Genomic DNA, 13,971 nt, shown 5'->3' with positions numbered 1-13,971 from the left:
AAGCTCTTGCAGAGTAGCCCAGGATGGCCTCCCGCTTTCAGCAGTTGGCTTCTCCTCTGCAGGGTCCTTTTGAGCTATCTCCATATCCCTGTCTTTGGGAGTCAGTTGCATGTTTGATAATTTGTAAATTTTGTTGTTGTTGTTGTTTTCTCTGTGTAGCCTTGGCTGTCCTGAAACTCACTCTGTAGACCAGGATGGCCTCGAACTCAGAAATCCGCCTGCCTCTGTCTCCCTGTAATGTTATTATTAATGAAGCTTGTTGATCAAAGAAATAATACCAAAGCTGGAGAGCTGGTTTAATTGGCACTGTGCTTGCAAGCAGAGGGATCCAGATTCAATTCCCAGTACCCACATAAAAATAAAAAGCTAGTCATAACAGATAGCACATGCCAGTAATTCCAGCTCAGACACAGGCCAAATCTGCAATCTCCAAGCTGAGCATGAAAACCTGTGAGCCTTTGGGTAGATCTCTGGTTATGGGGAAGGCTCCTCACACTTTCTCTGTCAGATTCTGGCCTTGATGCATCTGCTATAACATGTAGCCTAGCCTTACTCTTGTCAGAGTGAAAAGGATAAACACATGATGGGTAACCTGGGCTCTCTGACAAAGGAACTCTTCCAATGATCCGCCTGCCCTATCTCCTTCACTGAGCCAGGCTTTGAGTTCCATTAGTCTGACTTCTGTGGCACCAGGGTTAATGACTACCCATTAGCTACTCTCATGGAAAGGTCAATCACATATAACCGCACATAAGTGAAGTTAGAATTCACTTCTGCATTCAAAGAAGTTTTCCACTTTGTGATGAAAAGAAAAGAGGAAGAGGCAATAAACGTGACCCTAAAAGCACAGTAGAACAAAAATGTTTGCTGTCATCTTAATTTTAATATGTGAGGGATCAGCTAGGCATGCTACTAAGAGAGACAGTTTATCCTGGCTAGACCATAAAGGCGTTTTTCCTTCCTGTTCAGTGTAAGAATGAAGCTTTAAATACTGGATGGTATAGTACCTTTCAGATCCAGCTAGCTGTGTGAGGGTTTCATTCCTCAGGATCAGCTAGGCCCAGGAATGCCACTTTTTACTATTCCCAATGGGATCCTTTAAAAAACAACAATGTGCTGGGCTGGAGAGATGGCTCAGCGGGTAAGAGCACTGACTGCTCTTCCGAAGGTCCTGAGTTCAAATTCCAGCAACCACATAATGGTTCACAACCATCTGTAATGAGATCTGACACCCTCTTCTGGTACATCTGAAGACAACTACAGTGTACTTACATATAACAATAAATAAATCTTTAAAAAAAAAAAGAAATTGTAATATAACATTTAAAAACAAAAAACAAAACAAAAAAAAAAACAATGTGCCATGCTCTCCATGGTTGTTAATGCTTTGGTAGGATCAGGGATTTCCCCAGATCTTAAATTTGTAATAAAGTTTTGCAATATTAAGATAAATAAGGAAATAAAATACTGCTACATAACAGTAAATAGGGATGGAGCGCAGCTAGCAGAGTGGTTGTCTAGTGTGCATAATGTCATGGGTTCTATCCCTAGCAGCACATAAAACTGACCATGGTAGTATGTGCTTATAATCCCAGGGAGGTAGAGGCAGGAGGGTCAGATGTCCAAAGTAAAGACAGAGGTCAGCCTTGATCTTGATAGCAAGGGCCTTTACCTGCTGCGCCATCTTGCCATCCTAGTAACGCTTATTTTATTCAAAATTTAAGTCAAGTTTCCCCATAAAGAGACTCTTTAAAAGACTTGCAGCCTGGTTAAATAGTTTCAAATAAATTCCAGAAGTGTCTAAGTAAACAGGTGAACTCCTCCTGCAGTTGTTTCTACATTCCCTCAACATCAATTTCTTTAATGATTTTTTTTAAATCCTATTGACTTGTTGAGCATTAAAATATATAACTATGAAGTAATAAGTTCCAAATGGAATAAGTTTTTAATACTTAAGAGTCATTGCACTCTCTTGTTTTATTTATTTGCTTGTTTGTTTGTTTATTATATGTAAGTACACTGTAGCTGTCTTCAGACACAACAGAAGAGGATGTCAGATCTTGTTATGGATGGTTGTGAGCCACCATGTGGTTGCTGAGATTTGAACTCAGGACCTTCAGAAGAGCAGTGAGTGCTCTTAACTGCTGGCAGTTTCTTGTTTTAGATGTTACATATAACATGATTTTAAATTGTATTTTAGTAATTTAAGATAGTCACATAAGATAGCAAAACAATACCAATAAAACTATGTAATATTAACAATATGACATACACAGACTTTTCTTCATCTTCTGTGTGTGTGTGTGTGTGTGTGTGTGTGTGTGTACACTCTTAATTATATGCACACACACACAGCAGGAGGATCACCAGTAAAAGCCAACCTAGCTACATAAGCAAATTCAAGGCTAACCTGAGCTACATATTGAGAAAAAAAAGCATCATACTATACATATTGACTGTTTTGCATGTTAGCCTTTTCCTTGGATAGCTTGCTGTTCCTAATTTGCAGTTTTATATCTGTGTGAGGATTAGGGTTTCTTAGCGGTGACTGGTATCTTTTGCTATTACAGAGCTGTAATGAGGAACCTTTCATAGAGATAGTTATTAGTTATGAGGGTATATATGAAGTATAAATCCTAAATATAAATGTCTGGATCAAAGGACTGATACATAGATAAATGATCCTTCTCACGAAGTATACTGCTGATGTTCCTATTTCTGTATATCTTTCACAGCACTTTGAATTATGTATTTTCTCATCATTATGAATATGATGGGTTTTTGTTTTCACAATATAATTTCAAGCTGTATTTATTTTACTCTGAGTTAAGTTGACTATTTTCAATGATTTTATGTGATCTCTTTATAATCTCTGGCCATTTATCTACTTGGTTATTGGGTTCTTACTAATTTATGGGAGCTTTTATTTACTAAAGAAATCAGCCCTTATTTACTTTAATGTTTAAAAGACAACAGTGACACTCTAACTGCCATATACAGTTCCAGCCAGATATAACACAAACGGAGCCAGAAGTTTCCTTTTCAACAGCTGAGGAAGATTAACTGTGAATGTGAGAATGGGAAATTGTTGGGTCAGCCTCTGGAGATAGTAAGTTGGGCAAAAGCCACCTCCTGAAAGACGATGTGTCTCCTTGCTGTGCAGAAAGTTGTTAAGTTATTTAATAACCTTTTTCTAGATCCATTGTAGCTAATGGGGATACAGAGTTTCTCTTTGGCTAGATTTAAGTTGATGAAATGTATGTTGAGCTGATGGCAGAGTACAGCCTGGATGACTGGAGCCCAGGAGTCATGGACAGTGTAGCAAATCATCATCTGAAAGAATAGCATTATATGTGTATGTGCAAATACTCTATTAGCTATCTGCAGGGCCTTCTTTTTTAACTCCACTTTAGCTTCTTCTCTCTAAAAATAACCTTTATCCTGTTTTACTTACACACACACACACACACACGTGCACACACACACACACACATACACACATATAATATATAAACACATGTACCCACACAGTATACACACACGTGCATACATACACACATATATAAACACATATACTATATATACACACACGCACATATAATATATACACACATATACACATACAATATACATACACATGCACACACGCACACATATGATATATATACACAGATACACACAATATATACACACACGCATACAATACATATACTCATTTATGTCTTGTGGTAAGAAAACAAGCATGACTGAAAATAGGGCCCCACCCCCACCAAAACAGAAAACTTCTGTATTTCCTACCTTCTAATGATTTCTATAAAAGGTAGTTTATGAAAGAAGTCTAAAGGTTGAAGTGGTCCTGGGTAAGCTTCCTTTAAACATCCAACCTGTATAAACAAAACTTATAAGTGAACTAAAGTGGTTTTAGTTGTAGGTTTTATTGGTGTTTATATTTGTTTTTATATTTACATATATTTGCCTGTACATCCGACTTAACACATGAATCTCTCTCCATTATTCTGAGGATTTAGTTTTTTTTTTAGTTTGAACTAAGGCAGGCTGGCCTCCAACTCTAGAACTGCCTGCCTTAGCTTCTCAATGCTAAGATTAGAGGCACATGCCACCATGTCTAGCTATTTTGACAATATTTTATCTTATTCTCTTAGCATTTTCCACCAAGACTAGTAAAATAAGATGTTGTATCTAACATTGAGTTAAGTAAACTATCTTACTGTAGTGCTTGGCAATGATATTGCATAGCCATGTACATTTTCTCAAAATTAAATACAACTAACTTTTTCTAGGCCCTAGTTCTTAAATGGTTAGTTCTAAAGCTCTGCTGTTAGAGCAGAGAGCAGGGCAGCCTTAGGAAACCTGTGGCTGCCAACCTGACTTAGCCACTGAGAGAAATCAAAAGGAGACTTGCCCATCACTGTTTTAGTTTCGCCATTTGTTGTGCCTTTCAGAATTCTACAGAATTTGATTTTTATACTCTTTGTCCTAATTGGACTTAAATTTAATTAAAAGTTATAGTTATATGCATTTAAATAAAGGAAATGTCAGGCTGGACAGTTGGCTTGGCAGTTAAGAGCACTTGTTGCTCTTGTAAAAGACTCAGGCTTGATTCCTAGCACTTACATGTCAGCTCACAACCATAAGTAACTCCAGTTCTACAAGATATGGTGTCCTTTTCTGGCCTCCAAGGGCACCAGGTGCATAGTCTAATAGTGTGTCTTAGTTACTATTCTCTTGCTGTGGAGAGACACCAAGGCAAATCTTATAAAAAAGAAAGCATTTAATTGGGGTTACTTACAGTTTTGGAGGGTAAGTCAATGACCATGATGGCAGTAAGCAAACAGACATGGCAGTGGAACATTAGCTGAGAGCTTTACATTCTGATGTGCACACAGCAGGCAGAGAGAGGAGGGCATGAAGATGGGGCCTTTGGAAACCTCAAAGCCCCACCCCAGCCCCATTAACACACCTTCTCTAACAAGGCCACACCTCCTAATTCTTCCAAAACAGTTCTACTAACTGGGACCAAACATTTAAAACCACATGACCCTATGCTTCAAGCCATCACTTAGTGCACATACATATATGCAGACCAAACACTCATATAACATAAAAATAAATAGGTCTTTTTTTAAATCCATCATCAGGCTTGGGGCAGTGTCTCAGCAGATAAAAAGCTTGAGCCTAGATCTGGTGCCAGGGAGAGAATAAGAGAACCACAGAAGGCTGTAGACCAGCCAGTCTAGCAAAGTGGTGCACTCCAGGTCCAATAGAGAAATGTTGCCTTAAATAATGATAGCTACCAGCATGGGCTGTTCCCAGAGGTTTGAGTTATAGCAACCACATGATAACTCACAGGTCTCTGTGACTCCCATCCCAGGAGATCTGACCCCTTCTTTTGGCCTCTGAACTAGGAGCACAATCAGTGCTGAGACATATACATAGTCAAAACACTCATGCACGGTTTTTAAATTAAGAAACAAACAAAAGGAGGTAGGAGGGGATAGTGGAGACACCCAAAGTCAATCTCTGAGCTCCCCCTTACATAGATAAGTATATACTCATACATGAGTATATATTTACATATATGAGTATATATGTACGTACACACACACACATAATCACATATATGCCGAAAACAATGAAAGTAAATGTATGTGTGAGTTAAGATATTTTTATGTTAAAAAGTAAACCTTGTATGTTTTGTATACTTTTAAACATCATCACATCTACTCATTCATAATTAATATTATGGGGAACCTGGGGTTTTGGTTTTGGTTTTGGTTTGAGACAGAATCTATATGTACCTCAGGCTGGCCATGAGTTCAGCATACAAACCAGCTTGCCTCAAACTTGTGGCAATCCTTCTGCCTCAGCTTCCTGAATGCTAGGATTACAGGTGTGTGACACTGCTAGAAAGTGAAACTCTACTTAAGTAAGTTTCCTCTTAAAACTTCCAAGGCCTAGAAGGGGGGTTATACAACTCAGTGCCCAGCATTCATGGGCACTGGCCTCAGTCCCTAGAACCACAAAAGCAGCAAACTCCAAGGTCCTTTTACTTTTTAAAAAAATTGTTTAGTTAGCCCTATAGGGCTGCTGTAGCAAAGCACTATACATTGTTCTCTCACGGTCTGGGAGGCTAGGAATCCAAGGTGTCAAAGTAAGGTTTCTTCTGAAGTCTCTGTCCCTTACCTTGGGAATGACCACCTTCCCTCTGTGATGTTAGTGTCCTTACCTTCCTTTGTTATAAAGATATTACTTAGAGTGAGTTAGGAGTCACAGGAATGGCCTATTTGTAATACATTACCTCATCAAAGGTTCTGTGTCCAGTTAGTCATGTTTTGAAGTATGTTAAAATTTCCACATAGTGAATTTGGGGGAGAAGAACACAATTTGGTCCATAACATCAATAGATTAGAGTGTATTCACTTTCGAAATTACAAATAACCATTATAAACAGAAAAATAATCGCACTCACTGCTTAATATGAACCAAGAAAATACACAAGGAGAGCCTCTATCAGTATTTATGCATTTGTTTTGTTTTGTTTTGTTTTCATTTTTGTTTTTGTTTTTGAGACAGGGTTTCTCTGTGTAGCCCTGGCTGTCCTGGAACTCACTCTGTGGACAAGGCTGGCCTCGAACTCAGAAATCTGCCTGCCTCTGCCTCCTAAGTGCTGGGATTAAAGGCGTGTACCACCACTGCCCGGTGCATTTATGCATTTATAGAGACAAAATATAGGTGAATATAGTATTTTAGAACATACTATCTTCTCCTTTATTCAAAAGCACATTGTCAATATCTATACCTTAATTCATCAGTCCCAGAATTTCTGGAATTTAGGTTATTTTTAGTGTCCCCTAATGTAAATAGTTTACATATAGCCATAACACTTTTAGAGAGCTGCTACATGGGGCTGGAGAGATGGCTCAGTGGTCAAGAGCCCTGGCCGCCCAGCACCCACAGGTGGCTCACAACCATCTGTCTCTTCAGTCCCAGAGGATCGGATGCTCTCTTCCAACCTCTTCAGGCACTGTAAACATGTAGTATACAGACATACATGCAGGCAAAACATGATTAAAGTAATTTTTTAAAACTGCTGTCAATAACTTTTCTGAAGTGCATGTGTTGTTTTCTCGAGTATTTTCATCTGAGTCTCATAAGTAATACTTTATAGGGAAATCCTACTCTCCTGTGTAGTGTGTTACTTGTGAAATGCTACCTTGTCCTCCTTTGCGACAGTGAACCTTTTCTCTTCAATCAGGATTGCCTGAACTAGAATTAGAAGCAATCGATAACCAGTTTGGACAACCAGGAGCAGGAGATCAGATTCCATGGGCAAATAATACTGTGACGGCGATAAATCAGAATAAACCAGAAGAGTAAGTAAGATGCTTCATATTTAATACACTGTGAGATCAGCTTCTAAATTAGGAGTTACCCTCCCCAGACTGGATTCCAATGTGCACTCGTATTTTTTGAGCTATAAGTCGACATGAGTGTTTAATGAGAGAATGCAGTCGAGCTTAGATCAAACAGAGCATTTACTGTATGACCACAGGTAGGTCTACCTTGTAATCTGATGTGGTATGCAAGTCTCATTCTGCATTTCACCACTTGCATTGCTTTGATTTCTATGTATTCCTGTGGATAAACTGACATTACTGTGCCAATTGTGGTGCCTTAAACTTTCAGCTATGGGTCATTTTGTCCATCATTTGTCTTTGTTTAGAGCAAGAATATGTAAGGAAAGAAAATATATCTGCTCAGTGTTCCATTCTCAGTGAAGTTTAATTTCTTAATTTACACATACACCTGTGTTTCACAACACAGACTACATCTCATACATGTCAATCAAGGGAAGAATAAATATACTTAGGACATTTTCTGAACTGTTTTCCCTTTTCTTTTCCCAGAAGAATAATTCTTTGTCATAAAATTCTCATGTAATAATATTTTTGTTATTTTCTATATATATAATTTTTATATATCAATTAATGTCAGATTAGACTGCATGCTGTCTTCATAAATCAGTGAGCAATTTGGTGGGGTTTTTGGGTGAATTTCTAGCATGTTAATGTTTTTCAACTAAATTTCTTTTGTATATAATAGTCATTTTATATTATCAAGATAATTTCATCAATTTTGAAAGCATAAAATAAATTTGCTGTTTTGATTATGATTCAGTCATAGTATTTAATAGTATTCATACAGTCAATAGGATAAGAATAAATCTTAAGGTCTGGCAACATGGCTTACTGGGTAAAGTGCTACCTCACAAGCATGAATATCCAACATTGAATTCCAAAATCTGAAAACATGAATGAGAGAAAGAAAGAAAGAAAGAGAGGAATAAAGGGAAAAGAGAGGGAGGTAGGAACACACACACATTTCAATATAAACACACATGCACATGCACACACAAGAATAAATCTGAAAAATAAATTAACTGATTTTTTTTGCTTTTAACTTTTATTAAGGATTCTTTATGGGGCTATAGAAATGGTCCAGCGGTTAAGAGCATTTTCTGCTCTTTCAGAGAACCCAGGTTTGGTACCCAGTACACTTAACAGGTGGCTCCCAACCACCTGTAACTCAATTCCTAGAGATCCACCACTCTTTTCTAACCTCTCCAGACATCTGCATAATCATGATGCACATACACATACTCGTGCACTGACCCAGACATGTAAAACAAATAAATAAACCTTTTAAAAAGTATATCTCCTTTCTTAATTATATTTAGTTCATTTTTCAGGATATTTCTTTCAGCTAACACAAAGAATATGGAAATTTCTCAGTAGTTGACAAAAGAATGGAAACTGTGGTCAAACTGTGCATTAACTATTGTTTTGCCTAGGAGCTGGCTCAACAGGTAAACATTTTGTGTAGGTTTAAGGATCTGAGTTAAGATTCACAGAAATCAGTAGACACCAGTGTACTGGCACATATCTATAATCCCAAGTCTGGGAGGCATAGATGAGAGACACTCAGAGGCCAGCCAGTCTAGCTAATTGATGAGCTCCAGGTGAATGAGATACCATTTCTCAGAAACTAAAATGAAGAGCTACGGAGGAAGGCTTCTAACATCAGCCTCTGGCTTCTCATGTGCACATATGAGAGTATACATCTGTGCCACATAGTAGACACACCTGAAAATATATCCAAAACGTGTTGTTTGGATCTCTACACACTACTTATAGGATATTTCATTGCAATAGAACTCATTGCCAACATCATAACAGAACTTTCTAAAACCAGATTTGTGCATATATGTATGTCTATGTGTTTGCATTCTTAAAACTGAATCACTTTCTCCTGCCTTTCGCATCTTCTGCTCCCATAGCCAATGCATTAGCTCACAGCTGGATGAGCTCCTCTGTCCACCAACAACAGTAGAAGGAAGAAATGATGAGAAGGCCCTTCTGGAACAACTGGTGTCTTTCCTCAGTGGTAAAGATGAAACGGAGCTGGCCGAGCTAGATAGGGCGCTGGGGATCGACAAGCTTGTCCAGGTGCTTGTTCAGACGTGGCCTGAGCCACCAGAGTGATTTTTAAACAGTGGTTGCTTTGTGTGATGAGCTTCTGAAGAGCATGAATTCAGAATGAATGTGTTTTAAGACTTGCTAGAGATAACTTCTCCCACATACAAAGTCATGTAGACATGTATCTCATGTGTTGCCAGAACCTTGTTTATAAATTATTTTGGCTTCTTTCCTAACAGGGAGGTGGATTAGATGTATTATCTGAGAGATTTCCACCACAACAAGCAACGCCACCTTTGATGATGGAAGACAGACCCACCCTCTATCCCCAGCCATACTCATCTCCTTCTCCCACCGCCGGTCTCTCTGGCCCTTTCCAAGGCATGGTCCGGCAGAAGCCTTCACTGGGGACTGTGCCGGTTCAAGTAGCACCTCCCCGAGGAACCTTCTCACCCAGCATGGGCATGCAGCCCCGGCAGACTCTAACTAGACCCCCAGCTGCACCTAACCAGCTTCGGCTGCAGCTGCAGCAGCGGCTACAGGGGCAGCAGCAGGTGAGTGCTGTCTCCATGGCTGTCTTCCCAGACAACACAGGCACTACAGTGAAAGTGCTCAGTGCATTTCCAGATCTCAGTGAAAGACCCAGAGGCCATCCTGTGTCTGCTAGGATGGGAGTAAGGGACCCTTCTATTAAGGAATGCTGATATAGCAGAGCACTTTGAAACCTACAGCTTAAAAGGAATATAGTTTTTGTGTTTTTAGATACAAACACAAATCTAACATTTTAGATTAGATATCATGTAATTACTAAATTAATAAAGAAAACTGTAATTTAGTTTACAAAGTAGAACAACTACCATTACATTGTTGACAAAAAATAAAATTTATGTTATTTTGAAGTTGGTCAGATTGAAATCTAGTGATAATATGAATGAGAGAAAGGATAGATATTGGAGGGCCTGGGATTTGTGCCTCTTGTGTGACAAGAAATGAATCAATGTGGTGCTATAAATATTTAAGATTGTATTAGGGACAGACAGGGAGAGGTGATCATCAAGGGCCACGGGCAGATGGTGGAACATGCCAGCTCTGAGCTTCTGATTGGGCTGGAGTGCGCTGCTGCATGTTGTCAGTTTTTCAACTATTCTTGTATATTTCTTTGACTTTCTAGAAAAGCATTTGAAGAAATTGGTTAGAGTGGTACTGATTCAGGAAGGAAAATAAATAAGATACATTAGAAAGTTGGGACAATGGTAGAGGGCATTTCCAACATTCTCACAACCCTGTCTTCAACTTATACATCCTAAAAAAAGGAAGGGCAGTGTGGCTTAATAGCTATAAGAGTAACAGGTTCTGACTGCAAGAATAGTCGGATAAACCCTTTACCTCATAAAGATGCATGTGGACCACATAAGAGACTGTAGAGCTCTCAGCACAGTACCTGGTGTATTGTAGCTTTGATGTGTACTAGCTTTAGAAGATTGTGTTCAGCAAGTATAATAAAGTGTAAATGTGTTTCTATTCTATAAACGGGGTGGTGATGGAAGAGAGGACAAGAAGCAATGAAATGGAAAACTCTAAATTATATAATAAAAAGAAAGGAATATATTTAAAATGCTAGGATAGAATAAAACATTCAACGATGAGTTAAAAAACGAGAGGACGAAAAATGAAAGTCCTGTTCCTAAGGAGTAGTGAAGATAAAGGACTTTGTACTCATGCTTTCGTGGTGATTGGTAGGGATTGGATTCTCTGTGGTTTTGCGGTTTCTGCTTTTGTTTTGTTAGCTTTTCCAACAAAATCCATATTGCCCATGCTATCCTCAAACTCACAATTCTCCCTCCTCAACTGACCAAGGGCTAAGATACCAGGTGGGCACATCTTCACACCCAGATCTTTCATTTACTTTCAGGAAGAAAATAATCATAGAAATGTTGAACATCTTAATTAGACATCCTTGGGGTATACTCTTAAGTACCCTAAAGAAATACAAAAAGTAAATAATACAAGGAACTTAAATAGTCAAAACTCAACTGTCTGCCAGAAACATTGAATCACACCGCAAGCAGTATGTACTAAGTCCTAAGTCAGAAGAGTAGAGATGTGCTTATGTGCTGAACTTACAGGCTGCAGCCAAGGAAACGTGGTCTCAGGTTAGAGGTCCAGTAAGCAAGGCCCAGCAAGGAATGAAGTAGGGTCCCTGAATTCATGAAATTGTTTCATATTCAGTTCAGGTAAAAGCTGGGTTTGCTTCCAGTTGTTCCAAAAATGGCAAAGGGCTGAGAACTGAAAGCCTGCAAAGATTACAGGTGCGTGAAGGCTGCAGAGAAAGTGTCACTACTCTATTTCCTTTACATCCCTTAAACACTTGCTCATCATGGGAACATTTAGCAGCTCAGAAAACAGAATGTTGCTACATATATGCTTGTGTCCATAGTCTTCTGAGTGTTGTACATACATAGGTTTGGGTACAGAGAGTCCCTTGACTTTATTATAAAAGCATCTTTATTTTTAAATGATTGTGAATGTTTTATCTTATTCCACAAAGTTTGGGATTTTTACTTTAACATTTGTATTGTATTAATTTTTCCTCAAAGTCTGTTTTGGTTTGTTTCTGATCTAATGTGAGTGAGAAAATAAATTAATCCAGAATTAAGAGGTAAGCTGTTAGGCAATAAGAAACGTATCACTGCTCAGAGAGCTTTGGGTGTGTGTGTGTGTGTGTGTGTGTGTGTGTGTGTGTGTGTAACTCTAATAGGCTATCTTTTTACATATGGTTCAATAAAACATATCCATAATTATCCATTTGTATAATTTATAACTTATGAACATCAAGTAGCACAGAGCTGAATTTCATGGCTACACTGCCTGCTACTCAGGAAACCAGTGCAGGAGGATCATTGGCGCCCACCACTTTAAAATCTATCTGGATAACATAGTGAGACTACAGTATAGCTCAGGAGTAGAGTGCTAGCATAGTACGTGTGAGGGTCAGTCCCCATCAGTGCAACAACAGTAATAAAACAGCAGAATAATGTAGTATTAATGGTATTGTTACTATTATCAAATTATATTGAGGAATTTTAAAAAATTAATCAATAGATTATCTACAATGAAATCTTCCAGGTGACTATATTGTTGTCAAATAAAGTAAAGAGATGTGTAGCCCTGTGATGCTAGCCTGATCCAGATTGACCTTCCAACCCAGCATCCCACGGGTTATTCTTGGAGATCAAGAACGATGGCTGTAAATAAGAGAATAGATTTGTGATGAACAAATTGCAGGCTGCCCCTTCTCGGAGATGCACAGTGTACTTTGGCCAATTAAAAGCGCATAACATTACTGCAGTAACTAAGTGTCTCACCTTATGTAACCCTCATTTCCAGTCTTCCTACAGCACAGTCTGCTATTTTCCTGGCACATCTATTCATGCCCCACAGAACAATGTGCTTTGGAACAGCAATTTGGGAAATGTGGGTCTAAAGTGATTACTTCTTCTAGTTAAATAAATAATCCATTTTCTCAGCGCATTTGTTTCTTATGTAATTCTCTCTGGCTAATGATATCATGTTGGATTTTCCCCAAGTCTAGTTTCAGATGCAGTGCGAGTGCCGCCAGGGCCTTGGCGTCCATGTATCCCCCACAGCTTCCCTCGCAGGCTTGTCCTCACTGCATACCTGCTCCATCCTGATAGTTTAAGACCTAAAGCTGTCTCTTTTCCTCTACTATCTTACTTTCCTGAAGTAACTATTCACAAGCTTTCAGAAGTACACTAATATTGTGTGTGTACATTTATGTGTCTAGCCTACCTTTAAATGTTCTGAAAGTAATGATTACCTGATAGAGAGTGGGAGTTATTAGCCCTTCGGCAGATTGAATGGGAGATTTTAGTAAACTTCACTACTAAAACTTTTCAATAATAAGGAAAGTTTGTGTTACTTTATAAGGCCATGCCATGTTTGGCTGTAGAAGTGTAATCCTTCCTTGTCTCCATCTCCCTTAGTTGATGCACCAAAACCGGCAAGCTATCTTGAACCAGTTTGCAGCAAATGCTCCTGTTGGCATGAACATGAGGTCAGGCATACAGCAGCAGATCACACCTCAGGTAAGCAGAAGCCAGACATGGCTAGAGCTCCCCAACTCAAGCGGTGTTTCTTAGTGTCAACTCAAGTGTTGCTGGGGTGCCTGAGAGCTCAGCTTTAAATGACACTCCTGGTGTGCATTGCTTCTAGAGTGAATTAGCCTACTTGTGATGCTCTTTCTCATACTTTGTCTAAAGCCCAAGGTTCTGTGTTCTATTTTATTGTTTTTGTTGTCTCGTGATACTGGATGGTCAAGTAAAAAGCTGTGCACCCTGATCAGTATAAACAACAGCACTTTTTAGGTTTATTTACTGTAAGATCATTGTTTATAAACCTAGAGTCATGGAGTTTTACACTTAAAAATAACTGGATAGAGGCCAGTGAGATGGCA

The 13,971-nt window shown here is 38.8% G+C and overlaps 1 protein-coding gene across 8 annotated transcripts in view; it reads left to right on the top strand.

Moving 5' to 3' along the window:
• Positions 1-13,971, top strand: part of Ncoa1 (nuclear receptor coactivator 1) — a 208,920-nt gene that overhangs the window by 172,207 nt on the left and 22,742 nt on the right. For all 8 annotated transcript variants that reach the window (XM_031355731.1, XM_031355734.1, XM_031355737.1 and 5 more), the window contains 4 exons: positions 7,277-7,394; positions 9,359-9,527; positions 9,737-10,051; positions 13,502-13,603. In XM_031355731.1, the coding sequence (XP_031211591.1) occupies positions 7,277-7,394; positions 9,359-9,527; positions 9,737-10,051; positions 13,502-13,603 (704 nt within the window). The remainder of the gene's footprint in view (positions 1-7,276; positions 7,395-9,358; positions 9,528-9,736; positions 10,052-13,501; positions 13,604-13,971) is intronic.

Source organism: Mastomys coucha, unplaced genomic scaffold (assembly GCF_008632895.1).
Source record: "Mastomys coucha isolate ucsf_1 unplaced genomic scaffold, UCSF_Mcou_1 pScaffold6, whole genome shotgun sequence".
Taxonomy (NCBI): Eukaryota; Metazoa; Chordata; class Mammalia; order Rodentia; family Muridae; genus Mastomys; species Mastomys coucha.
This window is presented reverse-complemented; position numbering and strand designations above follow the sequence as displayed.